This window comes from Gymnogyps californianus, chromosome 1 (genome assembly GCF_018139145.2).
Source record: "Gymnogyps californianus isolate 813 chromosome 1, ASM1813914v2, whole genome shotgun sequence".
NCBI classification, from domain to species: domain Eukaryota; kingdom Metazoa; phylum Chordata; class Aves; order Accipitriformes; family Cathartidae; genus Gymnogyps; species Gymnogyps californianus.
Window position 1 is genome coordinate 165,762,821 of NC_059471.1, and position 23,256 is coordinate 165,786,076.

The window sequence follows — 23,256 nt, forward strand, 5'->3', positions numbered from 1 at the left end:
CTTTTCCCCTTTCTGCTCTTCTAACCACAAGAAATACTCACTCCTCTCTCTTAAAATATGAATCATTAAATAGCACTCTCAAATTAAGGTCTTTAATGGAAAATAGGAAGAAAAATAAGATAAGAAATCTGGGGTTTACAAAATTTTCCTTAAAATAATGACTGAACTTAGAGATCTCTGTAACTATCTGACAACAGAAGTCAATTGGAAACATTCTTGTGAAGCCATGACACATTTTGCGGGACCTTGAATTAATTTTTGCCTTGCTACTTTCAAATTAATTATGTTACACACATGAGACTCCTCCTGGCACTTTGTTAACATCTGGATGCCCTTGTTATATTTTTTGCCCAAAAGTCTGTGTATTCTTTTGGACTAAGTGATTATTTCCCTGAATAAGTTTCTACTCAGGTGAATTTTGATTGTTTCTGTCCTTAATTTTTCCTTTCTCACTACAAGGAACATTTCGTTTACCTCTTACATAAATATAAGAGGAGTATTAATTCCCATTAAACTTCTGCTAGTAGTGCCTAGAGAACATCAGGTGTCAAGGAAATAAAAGCTGAAGCTTTCTTTGTTAAGAAAGATCAGTGGATAACAACACTGAACAACACTGAACAACATATACCTAGGACTTACTGTCCTACTTTTTCTCTCCTCAGACTTAATATTCTGTGGCCTATGTATTCTACCTTTTCACATTATGGAGACCTGACTCTTCCTCTAGCTTGCTTAAGATCTCTTTTCCAATATAAATGAAATTTTGCTTCCTTCTGCAATCAGAAGCCATTTTCAAATCAAACTCTGAGTGTATGAGCACTGTCTTATATTTGAAAGTATGCAACAGTTATTTTGGACATAGGGGCAGAAAAATACGCAAATAATGCAATAAATGAAGTTTAGTCAAGCTAGTATTTCTCCTTAGAAAATATCATTTGAGTTATTCACATCCACTAGCATTAGAGCCGTGACATTTTTGGAGTCAGGTTGGGATATGCCTGCTGTTTGCCAGATTGTTTAAATGTCCCAAATTCTAACATATTTTAAGAAGACAGTTTTAGCAGAAACACCCTCGGTGATTGCGCTTTCTCAGATCCCACAAGAAAAGGCTCTTGGATCAGGTTGCAGATACAGACATCCAGCAAAACTGGAGTTACAAAGCCTGTTTGATCCCAATAAGTTGGCTTTATTCTTGGTCATACAGTATTGTGGAAGCCACTGTGTAGATCAAAGAGTTGATTAAGTACCAAAGATTTCCAGGAAAGAAAACTAACTTCCAACCAGTGCTGATGTTTACACTTCATGCAATGCACCTGAACAATTTAAACAGATGAAAAGGAAAGCGAGAAAGGCAGCTCAAACATCGGAATGCGATTGCCTGGAAAAGCACTGTGGTCTGTACATAACAACTGGGCAGAGATGATATTCTGCCTCTGGAAGCAGTTAAATTTAGAAAAGAAAGAAAGTGCTTATTTGAATGCAAAAGCTTGTCCAAATGTTTTTAAACCATTTCTTTCAGGGCATTAAATAATGCTCAAATGTCCATTGAAGTCAAACTTCCATTGAACTAAATCAGTGCAGTCTGTTTGTGGATACAAAATGATCCTGCTAAACTGAGCTCCTCACTGTATCATGTGTCACTTGTGACAGCTGCGGCGCATATCTATAACAGTAAGAAATAGCAGCTACATTCACCAGAGAGGCAACCGAGCTTTCATGTGCCAGTTGGCCATTTCCCAGACTTTCGGGATGTTTGTAGTTCTTTGTCATAACAACAACATTCACTCCCTTTGTGTTCCTCTTAGCGAGGCGGGAAAGTTACCCTTTATCATTACTGGAAACATGATGATTCTTCTCAGAAAACATTACTGTTTCTAGAATAGTCCATTGTCTGGTCTTTTCTTTCCTCTCTGCCAGATTATACTTACACAGATTCTTATATTAAAACCTTTCATAATATGATTTTCCCTATTAAGAGTTCCTGTAGTAACTACATGCATGCTACGTGATTGAAGAGGGAGGAAGAAGCTGTTTGATTTGTGCATAAGCAAAGAAGTGGCCCTCTCTCTTTCGTAAGTTGTGGTGGACGGTGCAAAATAGTTTAACAGCAGCTGGTCCAGCTTTTGTGATAGACTGGTGAGAACATTTGACTCAAGCTCCTGCCACTTAAATCCCCAAATGTTGACCATAACCTGCAAGAAAGAAGATATTTTCTTATACCTGTTCTAAATGTCAGTAGTGAAATAAGCAACTCTAGTCTAAACTAAAGTTTAGAATTTTGAAAAAAAAATTCTTTTCTGTCCTAACAGAATATAGCGATAAGATTTTTTTGGAGTGGCTTATTAATAAACTGCATTGTGTCAAGGTAGGATTGAGCTGTACCGTAACAATACCCCTATCATTAAATCATCTGCTGATACCGATTAAAAAGTCTTCACTGTAGTCAAGTTAGGCATGTATCCATTCACCTCACTTTACTTCTTATCCATATAGAGCTGTAGACTGGATTTTGCTGGGTAGAAAAGGAACCACAGACATGAAAAGAGAATCGGCTAACTTTGTGGTCTCCCTGTTTAATTACATTTGTAGGGAAGATAAATCATCCATGGATTCAAATGAATGTACAAGTGTAATTCCACTCATGGTATTCAATTGCACTTCAACAAAATAGCAAAATGCATGTTAGAAATGTTCAAATCTCGTGTGCATCACAGTGGCTATATATGGTACATGAGAACAATAATACTAAAACATCACAAAGCACATCGTAGGCTAGACAGGATAGCTTTCACTTGAATTTAATGAGGCAGTAATCATAATGAAAGACAAATTAAATCACAGCTTACTGAAATTCTCCATTCTGAAAAGAGTATTAATGCCACAATGAGTCTCTGAGTTGCAGCTAACTTGAGATGATACAGCATGCTCCACTGGTTGATTCTAAAAATGGTAGAAAAAGGCTAAAGCCACTTTATACTGTCAAACGTATACCAATGGCAAAAGAAAATTACTTTCAGACATATATACTCTGTTAACTCTCAAATGGTACAGTACTTCATTTGTAGCAACAGCAAGACTGAGGCATTGAAAAGTTACAGATCCAGAACTAAAGACTTTACTCATATAAGTAAGCTCTTTCACCTAAATGAGGACTGTTGGGGTTGAGGCCAGGAACTCTATCAGTATAATACTAGAAAAATATATTTAAATTACTTCACAATAATGAATTGAGTGAGAAACCTAATCCCAACAGGACTAAGATTTCCTTTCATAAGGATTAATAATATTGCATCACTAACGATGATTTTGTATTCAAAATTATTTCATGCCAGCACAAAATCTTTGGAGGGGGAGAAATCTCACAAGTATCCATTTTATTGCCTTATCCAGACTCTGTGGGCTATCCATATAAAGCAGACTGTCAATCAGTTTGAAGGAACTGTTGAAGCAATACTGTGCCATCTCTGCTACACGTTCCTTTTCCTGTTGTTGAATGACCATTAGTAATTAATTACAGCCTACTGCCATAAAACTGCTTTTTTTTTTCAGCATGAGCTTGCAGTTTGACATGGGTTAAGCAGCTCAAATGCCAACCTACAGGAATCCTGAAGAGGTACAGCAGGGCCACTCAGGGCAGACTTTCATGCCACTGGAGCCCCAGTAATTACATATATCACTGTGGATCCACCACCTGATACGACCTTGTCCTTTCTCTGTTCAGGCGAGAAGATGAGGGCACTCCTTGCTCCTACAGTCATAGGCTTGCACCAGGCAGGAGCCCTGCCAGGGCTGGTCATCTCCTAACACATGCAGGATCTCCTCCCAAGGGGATACAATGGCTGAGCAAGGATTTTGTATCACTTCTCCCAGTTCCATTGTTGTTAGCCCTCTTCCATACTATTAGAAGGGCACTACCACCCCTTGTATCTAGCCACGTGGCCAGATGTTACAGGATTGAATAAGAAAATAAATATGGATACCAGATGATTTGGGGCACCTAGGCAGAAGAGGGAATGGGAGTAGCTGCTGTACAAACCTTACAATTTCAAGTATTATGACAAATCTTGAAAATTTCCATTTTCATAATGGTAAGAAGTCTGTTCTTCCACGTCTTGAGTTGCTTGCTTTTGCTTTCTCCATTCCCTTCTCTGTACTTCACTGTTTTGACTGGTAGCACCGTACATTTTCTTTGGACTTACAAAAGTTTCATTGTTCGTCTCTGTTTCTTCAGCTAGTTCATCCTGATCAATTATGCCGCATTTCTCTTCATTGAGGTTTTCAGGGTCAGCCCATTCCTGCTTCTCCCCAGAAGCAAAGATAGCATAGAATATCACTCCACTGTAATGCACCAGGGCTGCGATCAGAAAGACGTTTTGCCATTCTTCCCGGGTCTGAAAGAATGGTGCAGGTCTCATTAAGTTTGCAGTAAAAAGAAATATTACTCTCTGAATTAGACCATGAATTAGCACATATTGAACAATGACCGTGATCACTGTTTGATTCCTGATGTTACAGATAGATAGAACAATTTATGAGAGTCATTGTGAAGATTCTTTTTTTCATAACAATGACTAATAAAATAAAACATCGGATTTTTTTTTCTCACAGTGAAGTTTCTCTCTTGCATATTAAATATTCGTGGAGTTGGAAATGCAGGGATTTCTCTAACAGCTAAGTTAATCTTATTGTAGATCAGTGATTGCTTAGGAACCCTACCAGGGGTGCATTGTAGAGGAGTTTCCCAAATCCTGTAAGCATTACCCAGTAGTATGGAGATATTACAGAGACCCAGCCTCAGGTGGTATAAAAAAATATCTTCCTACACAGATAATAGTTTATAATAGCCGAGAATCTGCCCCCCGTGATATTGTAAAAGTGAATGTTTAAAACAAACAACAACAGAAAACAGCTGCAGAGATTGATGACGAAATGGAGTTCGCAGGAAGCTTTGAAATGTCTTAACTTTGGTTGCATTACCTAATCCTTTTCCTAGAAAACATGGAGAAATGTTACCTTATGTTTCGTCATCGCACCAACGATGAGCGGGCACACCATGCCCGACAGCGTCCCCACACCGTTGGAGATCCCCATCAGAATGCTGGCGTAACGCGGGGCTATGTCCAAGTGATTCACGTTGAATCCTACAACAAACGAGAGAAAACGGTCAACTATACAGCATTGCGCTACCAGGCCAACAGGGCTTCCTCCAGCCATTCTGGCTGAAGAAGCCTGAAAAAGGTAGGAAACCCCATTACCATATATATGAGAAAGAAGGGTGGTATTTTCTTGGTGATAAAGATGGAAGATATGTTGCAACTCTTTATTCTTTTTCAAAACCTCTTTTTTCCCACCTATGGGGATCATGTTGTATAGAAAATATAGTTTGTTTTGGCCTCGTTTAAAGTATCTGTGCTTCCTGTCTTCTCATACTGAAACAATGCACTCAGCAAACATTTTTAATTAAGGAATGAATGCCTCATGTTTGTCAAATGTCTGATATCTTTTTATTTAGGTATTAGTGGCTTTTAATACATGTTTTCTGGTACTTTAAGTAGCAGTTTAACAACATCATAAAAAAACAGAATATAAACCAGTAGGAAAAATAATACCCTTACTGTAGCATATCTTCTGGGTACATATTTTATTAAGAAATAAAAACAAACAGTAAAAATCAGCTCAGATAATTATCTTGCTTTAGGTAATGAAAATTAGTCATATGAGCTATAGATGATCACAAGAAAGGATGATGAATTCCAAGTCCATGGGATTAAATACAGTAAAAAGTTGAGTATTAGGAAAATCCTACAATAAAAATTGATTAATAGAAATGGCCTGCTATGCAAGCACCTCATAACTGAGTAGCAAAACTACTTCCCATCTGCATAATCCTGAAACAACTGAAGACCAGAAGTTACTTTGCTGGTCAATTTTGCTCAACAGATGCATCTTCTGGGCAGTCTGCTAGTTGAAGGCCTTCCGTCTTCATAACAAAAGGGATTTTTTCAATAACGATCGTACTGGTGGAGCTACAAAACTCAGTCTGAGACTGGTGAGACCCGTGAAAGTGTTAGAAACAGCTGTTCTGGAGAAGGGCTGGTTATAGGACACAACAGAGAGAGGACTGACCTAGAAAGCAGAAACTGGCAGCTAGAGCTGGGAGCGGGTTTGCAACTTATAGCCCTTGAGCAACTATTCATTCCATAGTGTCGTGGTTTAACCCCAGCCAGCAACTAAGCACCACGCAGCCACTCACTCACTCCCCCCACCCAGTGGGATGGGGGAGAGAATAAAAAAAAAAACAACAAACTCATGGGTTGAGATAAAGACAGTTTAATAGGACAGAAAGGAAGGAAAATAATAATAATGATAATAATAATAATAAAATGACAATAATAATACTAACAGAATTAGAATATACAAAACAAGTGATGCACAATGCAATTGCTCACCACTCACCAACTGATGCCCAGTTAGTTCCTGAGCAGCGATCCACCCCTCCCGGCCAACTCCCCCCAGTTTATATACTGGACATGACATCATGTCCATCAGCTCTTTGGCCAGTTTGGGTCAGCTGTCCTGGCTGTGTCCCCTCCCAACTTCTTGTGCCCCTCCAGCCTTCTTGCTGGCTGGGCATGAGAAGCTGAAAAATCCTTGACTTAGTATGAACACTGCTTGGCAACCACTAAAAACATCAGTGTGTTATCAATATTATTCTCCTACTAAATCCTAAACACAGCACTCCATCAGCTACTAGGAAGAAAATTAACTCTATCCCAGCCCAAATCAAGACACATAGTAATTCTCTCTCTCTCCTTTTAGGGATACTGTTTGTAGAAGAAAAGGTGCTGACACTGTGAAAGTATATTAGAAAATCACAGCACAAAGCTGATGTAAACTGGAATCAATAAAAAGCAGGTTCTTTCAAAGCTTCATGTCATATGTGCAACATGTTTCATAGATACTGAAGTAAATTATTTCTGATATGGGAAGAAATAGGGAATATCCCATAAGCAGCCACAATAAGAGCAAACAGAATAATAGAAATGATGACAGTAACAACAGTGAGGATAATAACATCACTTTTATCACTAATAAGATTAGTATAAGATTAATTCTTATTCATTCAATAAGATTAATTCTTACCTGAAATTGCAAAGCCACTGAAGCCTACTGCTAACACCAGAAAGGAAATAGCCACACCTCTTGTATGAGAATAACCAACCACCAAAAGCAAGGTTGCTTCCATCCCAAAGCCTTCAAATGAAACACATGGGAATAAATTACGTTTAAATTACTATTGGTCGCAGAGATACTAATAAGGTCTAGCCAGAACAGCAATTTAAAATGAGACAAAATTCTTTTGTATCTTACACTTATTCTTGAACATACTTGGCAGCTTTGTGTATTCGCAGAGATATTTGAATATTTATTGTTTGAGAATATACTTTTTTCTCCTCATTGCTGTGTAAATGACCCAAGCAATTGGTGAAGTTAACTCACTGAGCAGTACAGGGAAACAAGGAGAAAGTGACTTTGTGCGAAGTGCTGAAAAATTCACAAACACACAAACATGATAGGGAAAGGAGAAAAATACTTCTTGCCTTCCGTTTCTCATGGTTGTAGTGATGTGAGATGTTCTTGGCAAATGGAACAAAAGAGCATTTTTCAGACAAGTGTGCCACCAACAAAATAGGGCATCCCTGAGTAACACAGAGAACTTCCAGTCTCTGCCATTACTGCAAATTAACATTTTCTAGTATGTAACATTACAATCCTTCTGGGTGTTTTTTTTTTTTTTTTTGAATGACACTGTAAATACACCCTGAAAATACAATGAATCTGAGAATCCTTTGTGAAGATGCATAGCCAAGCTGCATGGCATCTCTGACTGCAGGCATCTCTATTTTGGGCAGCCTGCGCCGTCCGTAAATAATGTAAGCCAGAAATTGGCAGACGAGAGCGACTCCACAGGCTATCTGGCTTGAAATTTTTGCTCTAATTTAGTGTCTTCCTTACATGTAGATGTCATTGATTTTTCAGTTCAGTGGGTGAACTGGAAACAAATTATTTTGTGCTGAGTAAAAATGTGTCTGTCTGTCTGTCCCCCACCCTTCTTTTACCCAACCCTTCCAGCCTAAACTTGCCAGTGGGTTCTGCTTGAAGTAGCACATGGGAACATGGCCGGTTATTGCAAGACTGTATCCACCGGGAAAGGGTCTCTCCAGCACCACAGTACATGGTTAGCTTTGTCTGTAAGAAATTGCAGGATGAGGCCTCTTTCTGGGCCAGTTCTTATTACCCTTCTAATTATTAACCAGGCTTCTTTCCTCCTCCCTTTTTAAAAGCATGCTCATATGATGAGGATTTATACCATGAGGACATCTAACATCAGCTCTCCATTAAATGTTTCAGATTAACCAGCTGCAAATGCAATCTAGAGTAATGTGTCTCTTGTTACATTTAAACATGGACCAAACTATGATATCTGTATCAACAGCAGTACACAAATGAAATATCATATTTTCAGAATCCAGTAGTACCTCCACAATTCATGACCTTCCTTACAGTGGTAGTGGTTAAAATCTTCCTGCTCCGTAAGAAGTCAGCTAGCTGCCCTCCAATGGGTACGACGATTGTCATGACCATGTGAGGAACTGCTGACAAAAGGCCAACCTGCAATTAGACAAATGAGTGCTTACTGCTCATGTCCTCCCTCAGGATTTAGGGGGAAGAGAACAGGAACCATATCTTTTCTTCACCTCTTTCCCCCACCCCGCCACTGGACACATTTTTATCCTGGATCCTTGTGTGGGAGGATTGCAGACCTTTCCTCCAACAGAACCTGCAACCAAGACCTGGGCGACCTTAGGATGGAGACTCCACAACCTCTCTTTGCAACCCGTGCAAGTGCTCAGTCACCCTCAGAGTAAAAAAGTGTTTCCTGATGTTCATAGGGGACCTCCTGTGTTTCAGAATGTGCCCATTGCCTTTGGTCCTGTCACTGGGCACTACTGAGAAGGAGCTGGCTCTTCTTTGCACCCTCCCTTCAGGTATTTGTGTACATTTATGAGATCCCCCCTGAGCCTTCTCTTCTGCAGGCTAAACAGCCCCAGCTCTCAGCCTTTCCTCATAGGAACTGGAGAGGCTCCAATTCCTTAATCATCTTTGAGGACTGTCATTGGACTCTCTCCAGTATGTCCATGTCTCTCTTGTGCTAGGGAGCCCAGAACTGGATACAGTACTCCAGGTATGGCCTCATCAGTGCTGTGTAGAGGGGAAAGATCACCTTCCTCTACCTGCTGGCAATATTTTGCTAATGCAGCACAGGATACCATTCGCCTTCTTTACCGCAAGGGCACATTGCTGGATCATGTTCAACCTGGTGTCCACCAGGACCCCCAGGTCCTTTTCTGCAAAGCTACTTTCCAGATGGGTGGCCCTCCAGCATGTACTGGTGCATGGGCTTGTTCCTCCCCAGGTGCAGGACTTTGCACTTCCCCTTGTTGAACTTCATGAGGTTCCTGTCAGCACATTTCTCCAGCCTGTCAAGGTCCCTCTGGATGGCAGCACAACCCTCTGGCGTATCAGCCTCTCCTCCCAGTTTTGTGTCATCTGCAAACTTGCTGAGGGTACATTCTGCCCCATCATCCAGTTCATTAATGATGTCAAACAGGATGAGACTCAGTATTGACCTCTGGGGTACACTGCTAGTTACTGGCCTCCAACTAGATTTTGTGCTACTGATCACCACCCTCTGGGCCCGGCCATTCAGCTGGTTTTCAATCCACCTCACTGTCTGCTCAACCAGCCCATACATCAACACCTTGTCTATGAGGATCTTATGGGAGATGGTGACAAAGGCCTTACTGAAGTCTAGGTAGACAATATCCACTACTCTCCCCTTGTCTACCAGGCCAGTCATTTCATCATAGAAGTTTATCTAGTTGGTCAAGTGTGACTTGCCCTTGGTGAATTTTCTGCCAAAGGGTTATTACTGTTTCCGTTAGCCCTGGTACTTATCCCAGATATGCAAAAAGAGTGTTTTGTGGAGTTTTAGTGATCAGCATGTCACCTTCTAGAAGCTTTTCTTTGAAGAAGTAATTTAGTGAGAAGTTTGAGTTTATTTTCTAGGATGTGCAACCTCCTTACATTGACACTGAGTCAGTTTTACGTTAGTTTTTAACTAGTGAGGTACACAGAGGTGCAACTCTAGCATTTATGAAAGGCAATTCAGAATAAACAAATGTTTTTTGTCTTAAAACCCCTGTTCTCATCTCCATGCTACGCTTGGCCATCCATAGTGTCATTGCTACCATGACAGCATTGCAGAATGTAGGCACACTGGTGTTCCCAGACCACACAGATAATGATGTTGTTTGTTATCAGTTTGCAAGATTACACTTCCTTGAAAATAATTTACAATATAGCAAGTAGGTTTTTTAAAGGAATGTTGGGAAAACTTTTCTGGAACAAATATTCTGAAGTCCTCATTCATGCTCTGAAGAGGGAGTGTAACAATACTGGCTTTAATGAAGTGGCAGTGGCAGGGAACATCAATCCATAAAGAATTTGACCTCTCATCGTCAATGAAAAGTAATGAAATAAAAAAAAAGAAGAGGATAAAAATTACCTGGCAAGTAATGCTAAACTGCCAGCACTAAACAAAAATGTGCATTTCTATTTGCTTACCTTGTGGTTTTCATGACATACAGGTTTTTTTAATCAACTCTCTCCCAAAACAACTTTTCATTTCTTTCCTTTTGCTAATGATTTGATGCAAGCAAGCTTTTATTTCTATCAGATCACCAGAAGTATGTCATCTCAGCTACTGTGAATAATCTACTGTAATAACTCCAGAGACATCTGGGGATCTTCAAGCACTCTGCATCTCCTAGGGTGAGGTCTGAATGTCACTGCTTCATCTCACACATTTACCTTGCTTATTGCAAACCCAAAGACTTCTTCAAAGTAAGCAGGCTGACTTATAAGGAGCAAATAGAAGGTCCAGCTTCTGCAAAAGTTTGCCACAATGATTGCATAAACTGGCATTGAAGTGAAAAATCTCTTCCAGGGAGTACTAAATTTCTAGGAAAAATAAAAAATAAGATTGAAGACATTTTTGAGTAGGCAGAAGGCAGAATAAAAAGCCTTTTAGTATCAGGACTATCCAGTACATTATATCCAATGTACACTGCAAATCACTTCCAATGCAAGTGAAAGATATCTCCTGGATTAATGGCAAAAGACAAGTAGAGAAACTTTCTTAGAATAGTTAGAATTTTTAAGACGACTACTGTACTATTATTGCTCTACTTACTGAAATTATGCAAGGTCTTCTAGAATCCTGCTATTGGGGTAACAGGATCAATAACAGAATCAAAGAAAACTAGAAAAAACCTTGTGCCATTCCCCACTTTTTGGCATGATGCAGTTTGAGACATTCCACTGAAAGAATTGTGAAAAAAGGATTATCCAAGCTAAGAAATATGTGGTAGCGCAGCGACAGGTAGCTACCTGCTTCAACCCAATTCATTTCATTCAGCAAAAAAGTCTGTGGTAGAGGATTTAATTTCTATAACTTGCTTTTGGCATTTCCAGTTTCTATTTATGCCTCAATGCTCCATACAGCAGGAACAAAAAACACTTCAGAGCCCTATTCACTTATAATAGAACTCAAATCAGAAGCTGAAATACGTAACTATGGCAATGTACATTGACATTCTCCCTTTTTTTTTTAAAAGGTAGTGGTGTTCTATGGGCAACCATATGCCTGTGGTCGTGTATGAACACGTGGTGGTGGTACTAGCGTCCTCTGCAGTAAAACCACTGTACAGCAAGGGGAAAACCATGACCTGGAACGAGTGTGTGTGTCTCTAGCCAAAACCTGAGTGACTTCAGCCAAACTTCAGGAGCATGCCCAAAAGGAGAGTCTGGTACTTTATACTCTCAGCAAGGCTATTACACAAAATATGTAGAGAAAAGAGTTTGGAGTTATTTTGCTCCAGGATGTTCTAGAGTAAAAGCCAAGAAGGAACAGTTTATCAAGAAACAGCTTTGGTTTTCGCCACTAGCAAAAATGAGTTATCTAAGGAAATGGAGAGAAGTTTGATGGGAAAACAGGTTTTAGTTTTAAGTTTCCAGGATCTTCCAGGATCCTCTCAGAGAGAGGAGAGAAATCTTAAAACAATGAGCTGAGCTGCTGTGAGAGTGAGCAGGGCAGAAACCCTGTCCTTAAGCTTTCAGAATTTCAGTCATCAATAAGAGCTCAAAAGGCAGCTGGATAATTTAACATCTGCAGCCAGTTTCTTATTTAGCTATTTCCATTAACATTTTTTAGAACAAACATGATAGTTACTCAAGAGCAGGAGATCAGAGTGTGTTGTTTACCCTCTCTCCCCACTCCTTTCCCTCCCTAGGTTAGGGAGGCTCTATAAACCAAGAGTTGAAACAGCACTATGTGTTTTACCTGTAGCTGCAGTCGTCCTGTCCAGCTGCATGAGCCTGATTCTGTAATTTTCATAAAAGGAAAAGCCCCTAAATATCTACAGCAAATAGTTCTGCTGCTCTTACACAGCTAATAGTATCCATCCAGTCATATGCTTATCTTGTGCAAAGTGCTCACAAATTATAACCAGAAAAGCCGTTTTTACTTACGCTTGCACTAGCTAGGCTGGCTCCTTCTCCGATACTTGTTTCTATATATATCTTTTCTTCATTGGTTATTGTTGGATGTGCAGCAGGGCTCTCATAGGCATGAAGCAGCCAGAACATGTACCAAACAATCCCAAACATTCCTGCAGAGGCAGGAAAAGCAAAGCTCAGTTTTAAAAGCCAATAAAGCCACATTTCAGTATCTGCAGGCCTTGAAGGTTGTTTTAAGAGCCAATTAAACCAAATCTGCATAGAAAATAAGCCCAGGGAAGCAAGAAAATATGATAACTAACTCTGTGTATATTGTATGCCTGCTTGCAAAGCGTTAGAGCGTTTTGTCACTTGTATTACATGATATGCATGGGGCAGAGAAAAGGCAGAAGCAAAGCTTTATGTGGGGCCTGGGGAAGGAAGAAAGCAGACTGGTCATAACATGGTCGCAATCTGCGTAAAAGAACTTCACAATCAGATCGCAATGGCAAATCTTATGGTGCGCTCTGTGTCTCCAGAGAAAACAGAGAAAACCCATCTTAAGTGGGTTGCTGATGTGCGAGGCCAGGTTTGAGACAGCTCTGTCAGGTACCATAGGCGGAAGCACAAGGCATCACAGCACAGCCACAAGGTCGTACCCCTGTGGTGGGACCACTTTGCACTGCTTTTACCGAGGGTGGGCAGCATGGGGCGGATGTCTCAGGGCAGAAGGTTTCAGAGGCATTCGGCTCCCCATCAGCAGCATACGCTGTAGCATTCGCTGTTAGTGTGCGCTCCAGGACACGACTCATGTGAGCGTTTGTGCTACAGAGCGACCTTTGCAACTGCATCCAACCCTGTCACGGGATGACCATGGGCTGTAGCCTGGTCATTACAATTTTTAAACATTTTGCAACAGATTATTACAAAATAAAAGCTTTCAGAAGCTGCAATAAGTAGGGAATAAATTGGAATACCCATTTGCAACATCTTCATTCCCCAAAACAACTTTGATCTATACTTGTTATACAGGTTTAACAAACTGCTGGCAGTACCAGTCTAGTCACAGAGATCCTTTATGTTAAGCAACTCACCGTAAATATAAAAGACTGATGACCATCCTATATACTGTACCAGCACACCTGCCAGCGGCATGGCGACCACTGCACCTGCATAAGACCCTGAGAAGAAAAAAGGATTAAGAAAACATGTCAGCTATGATAGGCGAGCCCAGCCTCCAGTGCAGATGATCTGGCCAGGTGCTCACGGGGGCAGAACTGGAGGGACGCCTCTGGCTGATTGGCACCACGCTTTCTTGTAAACGTGGGGAATGGGATGGCAACTAAAATTTAGCTTGAGGTGGTGGGAAGGACTGGCCCTCACTGGTGTGGGATCACCAGGCTCATTTTGCAGCTAGAAGGGCTGTGCCCTGTAGGTAGGAGATTTGCAAAGCTGGAACAGATGGTAAACCACCACACAGGCATAAGCTCTATGCACTGAAGTGGGGAATCCCTCCTAATCCTGTGGCATATGAGGTGAGCTCCAGAGAAGCTAATGGCCCACATTTCAGAAGCCTTCTTGGTGTCCAGAAATCCTGATGGTTGCAGATATGCTGGGAGGCTCTTGTCATGGCTCCAGCGCCATGATCCCACAAGTGCTGCTAGCAGAGGGGGTGTTCAGACCAACCCTGAGTCTGTTTAACCATGTTTAGTTCATATCAGCAGCATGAACAAACAACTGGAATAAATAGGCAAAAGTAGACAGGGAAAAAAAGGATAAAAAAGTGGTCTGTGCCAAGGTTTCTGACTGGGAAATATATAATACTGGTGAAATATATATCCAAGTGACTTGTAGAAAGAGATGACTATTTAAGTGCTTGGAAAGGAATTTCCATGAAGACCCTAGGGAGAATTCATGCGATCTGGACATTTGGGTTCAGTGCAAGATGGTGCCAGTGGCTTCACGTGTGAGAAGTGTTGCTTTGAATTATTCTAGGAAATGAAATACTTGTAGTTTTGAGAGTATAACATACTTTGTTAATGAACATTTGGTAATGCTCTACTCATTAGCAAACACTTCTCTGCAATGGTTCACAGTGACCCTTCTCCTTTGTCTCTGTGTAATTCATTTTTCCTACAGCAACAGCAAAGCCCCAGGCAAGAATATAGTCAGAGAAACCAGGAACCCGGTTAACATGGGGTTTCCTAATTTTTCCACTGTTCCTGTGCACCTTCCAAGTGCAAGAATCGGCGATCTGTAGCCACTAAAATGGGTGCTGAGCTGCAGGATGGATCTTTCTCTACCCGGTGCTAGGATTTCAAGGAGAGAGCATTGAGGGTGGAGCGGCTTCTCTTTTGGTCTGTTCTTCTACAGAAAATGGAAGCACCTAAAAAATCACTAAATCCTGGAGTCATCTGTAGTAAAAATAAAATTCCCATAATATGAAAAGCTGCTTTTTAGCTCATTTCACTCCTCCTTTTACCCTTTCTCATGTATTTTAGTGCTGTGTTTTCCCTAGCCTTTCAGTTCCACTGCTGATGGACAGACTTTTTTCCTCTGACTTTTACATTTTCTGTTGAATATTCTCTCTCACAGACATTCATCTTCAGCTGCCTTTACCCCACCACCTGCATTTATTTTCACTGTTTTCTCTTCCACCTTTCCCAACTGCTTACTCTTCAAAGTCCTACTATTTCTGATTTTTCTCCGTTATTATTAGACATCCACTCACCATTCCAATTTTCCTGTTACAAATGGGAAGGGACACACCAAATACAGATGATGAGGGTGTCTTAGAGGGAAATGACAGAGTGAAGTAACGAGCAGTGCCTTTTCCTTCACTGACAACATAGCGCATTTGAAATCACAGCAGAACCATTCCTGCCCTGTACTCTTCATATCTGGACTTTTTAGGGTAAAAAAGCAGAGGGAGTACATTTGGATTATGCCTTGCCTTCCTTACATTTAGCCATCTACCCGAAACCAGCCTGGAACTGGGAAGGAGATACTAACATTCACCATTTTCCCTGGAATTAGCAGCTGATTGAAGGCTGGAGGGTTACCAAAAGAAGATGAAAACATTAGGTAGGAAAGTGTACGAGGAGGGGACAGCTCAAACTAGACCTGGGAAAGGGCCAGACGGGTGTGACACTCACAGTAGTCTTTTCTGGCAAGAAACTGTGGTAGCACAGAGTGACCTCTGGCAAAAACTGCTACCTGGAGGATGGAATTAAAAGTAGAAACCCCCCTTTTTTTTTTTTTCCTTTTCATTAGTGTGGCTGTAAGCAAAAAGAGGGTATCTTCCTTGAAGAACAAGGTGTAAAACCTCAGTATTTTTCCTGCTCCCCGCTTCATAACAAGGTTTAAGGCTCTTGCCAGAGGCTAGAAACATTCCAAAGGGAATGAGAGAGTTTGATTTCTCCCATCTTTCCACTGGGTTCCTCTCCCCAAAGTCTTCTGAAATTTCCCACAAGCCATCTTCCAGAAGGCCAGCTGTTAGCATTGGAAAGGTAACCAGAGAAGAGAGCAAAGTACAAGCCTGATCATAATTCAAAACAGAGTGAAGCAGAACAGCCAGTTACATCACCTCCACTGCAGTATATTGAGCAGCCAGCCTAAAGTACTCAAGTCCTTTTAAGATTTTTTTTTTAAGTGTGTGCTTGTTTAGGAGGGTCAGTTCAATATGTGTAATAAATGGAATCCCTAAGGATGGAGCAAATGACAAAAAAAGAAGCATGTTTTCTCTCATGTGACACCTCTAGACCCATTTTAGTTTACTATGAGAGCCACTCTGAGGGTTGGCTTTAAATGATAAAATGGTGACATATTAAACAAAAAGACTGTCAGGTTCCTGAGCTCAGAGTACAAGCTGAATGGGTATGTGGGCAGGTGCAGCAAAGGGCAGAGGGTCTGCATTTCTCTTTTAAATCACGAAATGAATAAAATATGTCTAATAGGAATACGTGCTTACGTAAACCGTATAAGCCTATCAACTTACCACAGAATGATGTGGTGGCCAACCTGCTTCTTTCCAGCGGAGGAGCCCACTTACTCCACATCCCGTGGCAGGCTGGGTAGGTGACGCCCTGGCAGATATTTCACACATCATATGATTTGCTTTCACTGCATTCCTACTTCAAGCAGTTGCTGATACTGTCCAACCTGTCTAGCTGTTTGTCACCATGGAATGATGTAGGAAGGGTTAGGTAAGCCTGTAAGAGCTCTGTTGTTTGGGTATGAAGATGTCAAACTAATTTGGATAATCACTTAAATGGTAATGTGTTCTGGGGTAAAAATGCTGTTTGGTACATGCAGTGGATGGCAAAAGTAAACTAAAATAGATCAAACTGCAGCACCAGAAACCTAAACTTTTTACTTCTTTTTAAGTAAACTTTAAAATATAAATTGGTATGATTAAAAAATTGTCATCCTAAATATGAATAACAAGTAAAAATGTAGATTGATCAGAAAACTTGACCAAAAGATCTTATGATTTTTAGAACCAAATCTCCAAAAACAAATGATGTACGAAAGGACCAAAATGGTGAGTGCTCCTACCTCCACCAGACCTTGCAGAATCCTTACAAACATCACACAGCCATAATGCACTCTTGCTGCAGAAGGGATGAACATGTTCAGTGTAGACGTTAGAAAGATAGCTGCTCCAAATACCCTATGAAAAAAAATAACATGAAAGGGAATATAGTTATTGTCTACTTTTCAGAAGTGATGCTGTTCTCAGGTACAGTCGCAGAGACAATCTCACATACCACGATCTTACCAACCCAAATACTTGTAAAGTCCCCTTATTGGCAAAAGGGGATAAATCCCCATATGGTCAATACATTTTCTTCTCTGAATGGAACAGAAGTTTTATACATACTTAAACAAAGGTGCTGGATTTTTCTTTGTATCAGAGGAATAGACATGGGTATTGGTACTGGAGGCTAAGCTGTTTATATGAGTCCTGACCTGAGAGAAGCATTCCTATCCTGGGAAGTACTTAAATTCTGTTATATCAATAGGGTTTAACTTAAATCAGGTAAAGTCTGGTTTAAGTGCCTCTCTGAACATGGGTGTGTGCTGGTTAGTTCCACTTGCTGCTGCTATAATGTATAACATGGCTGCTTAAGATCAACTTCTTTCCAATGTCACTTCTCTAAATAACAGCTACAAGTATCCTTTGTGACTATGACATAGAAGGGGCATTTCTACAAGACAAATTCTGTGAAAAACATGATATAAACATTTTGTTACCCTGCTTGGGAAGAGTACTTGCTGCAGCTGGGCACTAGTCAGTCGAGGCTTTAAATGCACCTGGGGCCCAGAAATCATTTGCAGCCTCCCAAATGTTAGCACCCATTAGAGAAATAGGCAGCAGAAACCTCTGTGTAGTGGTAATGGATCCAAGCGGCATCTCTGAAAGTCCAGGCCACTCAGAGGCCCTGGGGTAGCACTCAAAGCCGTGTCTCCTTCATTCACCGCAGTCTGTGGGAGCTTTTCCCAGTATGGACACGGGCCATGTTTAACTGAAGAGTGGTGCACACTTACCGCCCTGTGTCAATAATAAACAACAGTGACACTAGACATGAAAGGCAGCTGGGCTGCAGGGCAGTCATTTCAGTACGGCATGGGCTGCAGGTTTGCCAGGCACTGATGCTGCAGCGCAAGGGAAAAGCATCCCTGGGTGCCCAACTCATGAAAGGACATCTGGGTAGCTCATTTGAAAACTGAGGCTGCTGCACCACAAAAAACACCACTGGAAACCAAGAAAGAGACTGGGAACAACCAGCTGGAACAATCATTGACATTACTACCATTAGTAGGAATGAGCTGTACTTGATTGATTAGATTCCATATATCTTCACATCTGGCTGACTGAAGCCTCAGGTTTCCTTTCTGTGCAATGAATGGGGTTCAATAGCTGCGTCATGCACTCTCTGAATATCAAGAGTTCGTTACTCCAGCATCTGTGGAAGCTGATATACATGACGATTCCCTCTAAGATCCTGTTATAGCACTGGAAAATATCAGAACTGCAGTAGGAGTTCTCCACAACTGCCAAGCACCATTTAAATTGAATGGATTACTACTAATCCTCAGTAGTTTACTGTCTTCTTTGTGTTGTCTGCCATTCAAAGCAACCATGTCTGGCTCCCTGCAGACTGCCTTTGTGTGGGAGATCTTTCATTCTGCAGATAGAAAGTTGCAGCAGTTGGTGGCCCTGGGGACCACAGCACTTAGGATGTGGAGGTCAGCCCAAAGCTGTCCTGTCTTGCTCCAAGACTCAAGGTGACACCCTGAGAATAAAGCAGCCTCTTTTGTTCAAGGCCCTCAACTCCTAGCTACACTGATGTTAGCTAGCAGCATGCTGCTGCTGTTTGTGGACCATAATTCATGTTCCTTTTTCAAACTACTCAAACTCAGTGGTGTTTAAGAAGCTTTGAATTGTCTTGTCATGCGCGTGGCATTTCAGAAAGACACATTAAGCTTCCTTCTGATATATGAATGGTATTAGACAGATATTTGATCAGAAATCATATGATTTGGACAACAGCAGTATTTCTCTCCCATTTGATTTTTCTGCCAAAGACATACACAGATCTTATTATGCATAGCTGTTTATCATCCTCCACTTCAAAATATTTATAAACTTTTAAAACCTTTTTTTGCCATTCTTTTCTTCTTTTTTTTTAAATAAGGATTTCAATTGTTTACGTTTCAGTCTCTTTTTGAAAACTTATTCACAGGAAATATATGTCACTTCATTTTTTGAATCTGGTCTTATTATTCACAGTAGGATTAATGGTAGTATTATAGTGTGAAGAATCTACAGTCAGAGATCAACACTGTTTTATCTAAATTCTCTACACCTATTGACAAAAACAACAGTCCATGCCTAGACAGCTCATAATCTGAATGACAAGAAAGCACTCAACAGATGAACACAAAAGCAAAGAGGCTGGGTAGACTGGCTGAGAGAAGTGACAAAGGAAAGGATTTTTATAGAAAACGGTCTGAAAATCTGAACTAGAATACAAAGCCTGTGGTCATATCTTGACATTTTGGAGGCTGCTTTCAAAGCCAAGTAAACATTTAACTGAGAAATAAGTATTACTTAGCTCTCTATTGTGATCAGTGAAGAAAAGAGTTTTGCACCTTGCTTCCTTGCCACTAATAGAAATATCAGGTCTGTTATCGTACTGCTATTGACAGTCCCAGGGAACTACAGCAAATTGTATAAATTAATAAGCACATGAAAGAATAAGCCATAAGAAAGAGAACGTGTTTAATTATCCAAACAGCTAGCTCTGAAGACTGAGTTTCCAATCTGTGCTACTTCATTTAGTGCCAACTCTTAATATGCCTGGGTTGTAAATGCATCATTTATACCGAGTTAGAACCAGTCACTCTTCTGCTACTATTTAAGAGGTTGAGTAGTGTTTCCACAAAGAGGCAGCATCTTTCCAGCAGTTCACTGCAATTTATCCCAAGGAAGTTGGTCCCCACCATGACTAAAAATATCCCAGTTCTTTTCAATTCATTTGCATATTCTTCTCTCTTCACTGCCGTGATCCCCGGGCAGCTGCCACTTTGGGATCAAAACAGACTTCTTCAGTGATGGACTCCTCTGCCCAGCAGGGTGCTATTACTGAAAACCGGTATCAGGATGTGTCTTATGTTTCATGTATCCTTGTCACCACCAAACAATGATGAAATTATGTTTAGATGCATTTTTGATGATAAACAGCAAGTTAAAGGGATAATGTCACTAAATGGTTCATGAACTTTTGGTGGAATGCAGACCTACACAAATTTGGATGAATGTATAAAGCAAATTACATGGTGTTGGATGGTTTTGGTGCAAAACCATAAAGCACTCAATATTTTTAGCTGTTCTGAGATCCATTGAATCCCACATTATTACAGATAATTATTTGCATTAGAGAAGTGCCTGTGGTGGGGGCGTCCATGTATGTTCAAGGTTGAACAGTGCTGAGCGGGATTTAAACAGGTGAAAAAAGAGTCTGTACCTAAATCTGTAATGTCAGTAATAGGATAGAATAATACATCATCTCATTGCCAGAGTGCAGCTGGGACAAAAGAAAGCATTTGCCTTTCTCGGGGTGGTGGGTTCGCAGACTGGACCCAGATCTCCTGGTATCCTGCCTTGTGTCTTAGCAAGTAACCCCTCTGAAACAGAAACTCGGCACCACTGGTGAATCTACCCAAGCTGAAATTGGTTGGAGAAACAAGGAATAAAGGAAAAACATGGAGTTAGCCAGACCTGTGAATCCTATTACTGCAAACAGAAATTCTCTTTAAGCTCAGCTTTTGGGATATTGTTGTTCCTCAGCAAATTCTACTCCTAAACCCAGTTATGATAGTCAAATCCATAAAGTGATGTTGTAGTATAGCGTTAGATTGAGTCTGAAACTCTCATGGGGACAGAAATACAGCTTTCTGTGCATATGCACAACACGTACCTAAGGAAGTAGTCCGCTGACAGAATACATTGAGTTACAGTGTAAACATGGTTGATTTTACTGTTTGCAAGAAAATTAAGGAAACAAAAGCCAAACTAATAATATGCTGAATTATCCAGCCAACAGTGTGCACATCTGTGTTTTGGGGCCCTTCTGCTGCAAAAGCTGGTGGCAAGACTAGAAAGGCTGGGGAAATGATCAAGCTTAGCTAATTTGTTTGGCTTATTCGGCAGATGGAAAAATACTCTGCTTAGGCACTTTTGCGTGGTAGAGAAATGAATAATTGAGGATGCTAGCTAGTAGTGTTGAAGAAGCCGTGCAAACTGAACTCTGAGTAATTTTTGGTTATGGACAGAGGGGAGTTGGGACTGAACTTCTGGGCAATTCTATGGGATGACTCTGTCCTGGAGTCATTTCCATAAGGGCATATGAGTGGGAAGAACGCCCAGGCAGTCTTGTAACCCCTATAGCTCTTTGCAGAATGCAGAGAGCAAAGTACTTTGATTTGGGGCAAAACAATACATAACTGTCCTTATAGACCTTTTCCAAATCTGAAAGCGTTTGTAGGTAAGTCATGTGTTGTTTGCAGAGAATGAAATGAATACCAACCATCTTTTTTATCTGAAGATCCCAAATGCCCTTAACATGCACATCTTATGAGCTCATTCACAACCAGCTGTCTTCAGACAATCTCCCTCTCTCTTGTGATCATGTTCCAAGTTCTGAAGACTTTTTGAAGTAAAGCCCAAAACTGAAGTTAGCTTTGGCAAAATTAGCTACTTTTCTTACTCTCGTTTTCAAAAGCAGTTGAATTAAAAAAAAAATCAGCCCACAAACACAATGAGCATAGAAGAAATCTGTATAGATGCTCTGAGTTCACCAAACAGGAATCATGAGGCTCTATTAGAAGTTCTAGGCAATCCTAATTACAGTCAGTACTGTATCCAGCCATGGTGAGTATATCTGTGCATGAGGATGGATTTGTGTCTTCAGAACATAAATAGTTCTGTAATTCCTACATGCCCAGCTTCAGTCCATAGGGAATTTTTAAAGGAGAAAGGTCAAAGTTTGTTGGAAAATTCTTGTTTGGTGTTAAGTTGAGCTAAAAAGCACTAAGGCAGCTTCTGAAAGACAAATGCTACAGTCATTCTCTGAAGCATTAGGTGTGATTTTCCTAACACTCTCCAGAAAGCATTATCGTTCAGAGAAGAAATGTGTAAATATTTGAGATTAACAAGCTAAACTGGGAGAATCAGCAATAGACACATAATGGAAATCTAGTCCCATTTTTGTTTATAGACATAAATACTGCATGTTCAGTTTTAGATGTGTATTCCTGAAACACGTTAATTCACATTTCATCATTTAAACAGTACAAAACAGTCATCAGGCTGTAAAGCTTAATTCTTTTGATTATTGTTTTCTTACCTGTTAGCAGCCAATTTGTTTGAGATGAACCCTCCTGGAATTTGTGTCACAATGTAACCCCAGAAAAAAGAGCCATGAATGAGTCCCACTGTCTCTGGATCCCAGTTGAATTGGGCTTTCTGTAAAGGAAACAGAAAAAATGCTGTAAGATGAAGCATACTTATTGTAAGAAAACCACTGTTTGGAAGTCACACAGAAGTCACCCCATCCTCCAAATCAAGGCAGTCTCTTTACACTGGCTGGTGTTGCTGAGCTTGAAACCCCCCAGTTAAGGCAAAAGGGTGTCAGATTCCCAAGTGAGATTACTGCTTTTGCTCTTAGCTTTCAGTCGGGTGGATAGGAGGGGGAAAGGTTTCAGCCAGAAGGCAGCTAACGCTGGACCTTCATCTTTGCCGCTTGTTACTGCTTCCCCCTGGGCTGCCTAGTCCCGAAACCTTTGTTTTCAAGCCTGCTCAGTGTTACAACAAGGCTTGATGCCTTTCAATGAACATATCCATTTCCCCAAGATTATCAAGGTTGCTTAAGTTCTTTGGGTTGATCAGCTTCCTGGTCAGGCTTATCCATGGTTCTCCTTGTCAGGGCCAAACTCTGACCATCCACCATCTGCATTAAATGGCATGGGAGCAGAAAACGGGGGGGGGGGCACATGTTAGGGAAGGGTAACACCTGAAGACAAGACAATCTGGAAATAAAACTAGGTAACACTAGCTAGCTGACTAGT

General features: G+C 40.7%; 1 protein-coding gene across 1 annotated transcript in view; it reads right to left on the minus strand.

Moving 5' to 3' along the window:
- Window positions 1–4,052: 4,052 nt before the first annotated feature.
- SLC17A8 (solute carrier family 17 member 8) overlaps window positions 4,053–23,256 on the minus strand; it is a 29,988-nt gene continuing 10,784 nt past the window's right edge. The window contains exons 3-12 of the mRNA XM_050908300.1: window positions 22,536–22,654; window positions 17,179–17,293; window positions 16,619–16,706; window positions 13,716–13,802; window positions 12,655–12,794; window positions 10,936–11,085; window positions 8,541–8,673; window positions 7,144–7,254; window positions 5,014–5,141; window positions 4,053–4,391 (exon numbers count right to left, since the gene is read on the minus strand). Coding sequence (XP_050764257.1) covers window positions 4,053–4,391; window positions 5,014–5,141; window positions 7,144–7,254; window positions 8,541–8,673; window positions 10,936–11,085; window positions 12,655–12,794; window positions 13,716–13,802; window positions 16,619–16,706; window positions 17,179–17,293; window positions 22,536–22,654 — 1,410 coding nt within the window. The remainder of the gene's footprint in view (window positions 4,392–5,013; window positions 5,142–7,143; window positions 7,255–8,540; window positions 8,674–10,935; window positions 11,086–12,654; window positions 12,795–13,715; window positions 13,803–16,618; window positions 16,707–17,178; window positions 17,294–22,535; window positions 22,655–23,256) is intronic.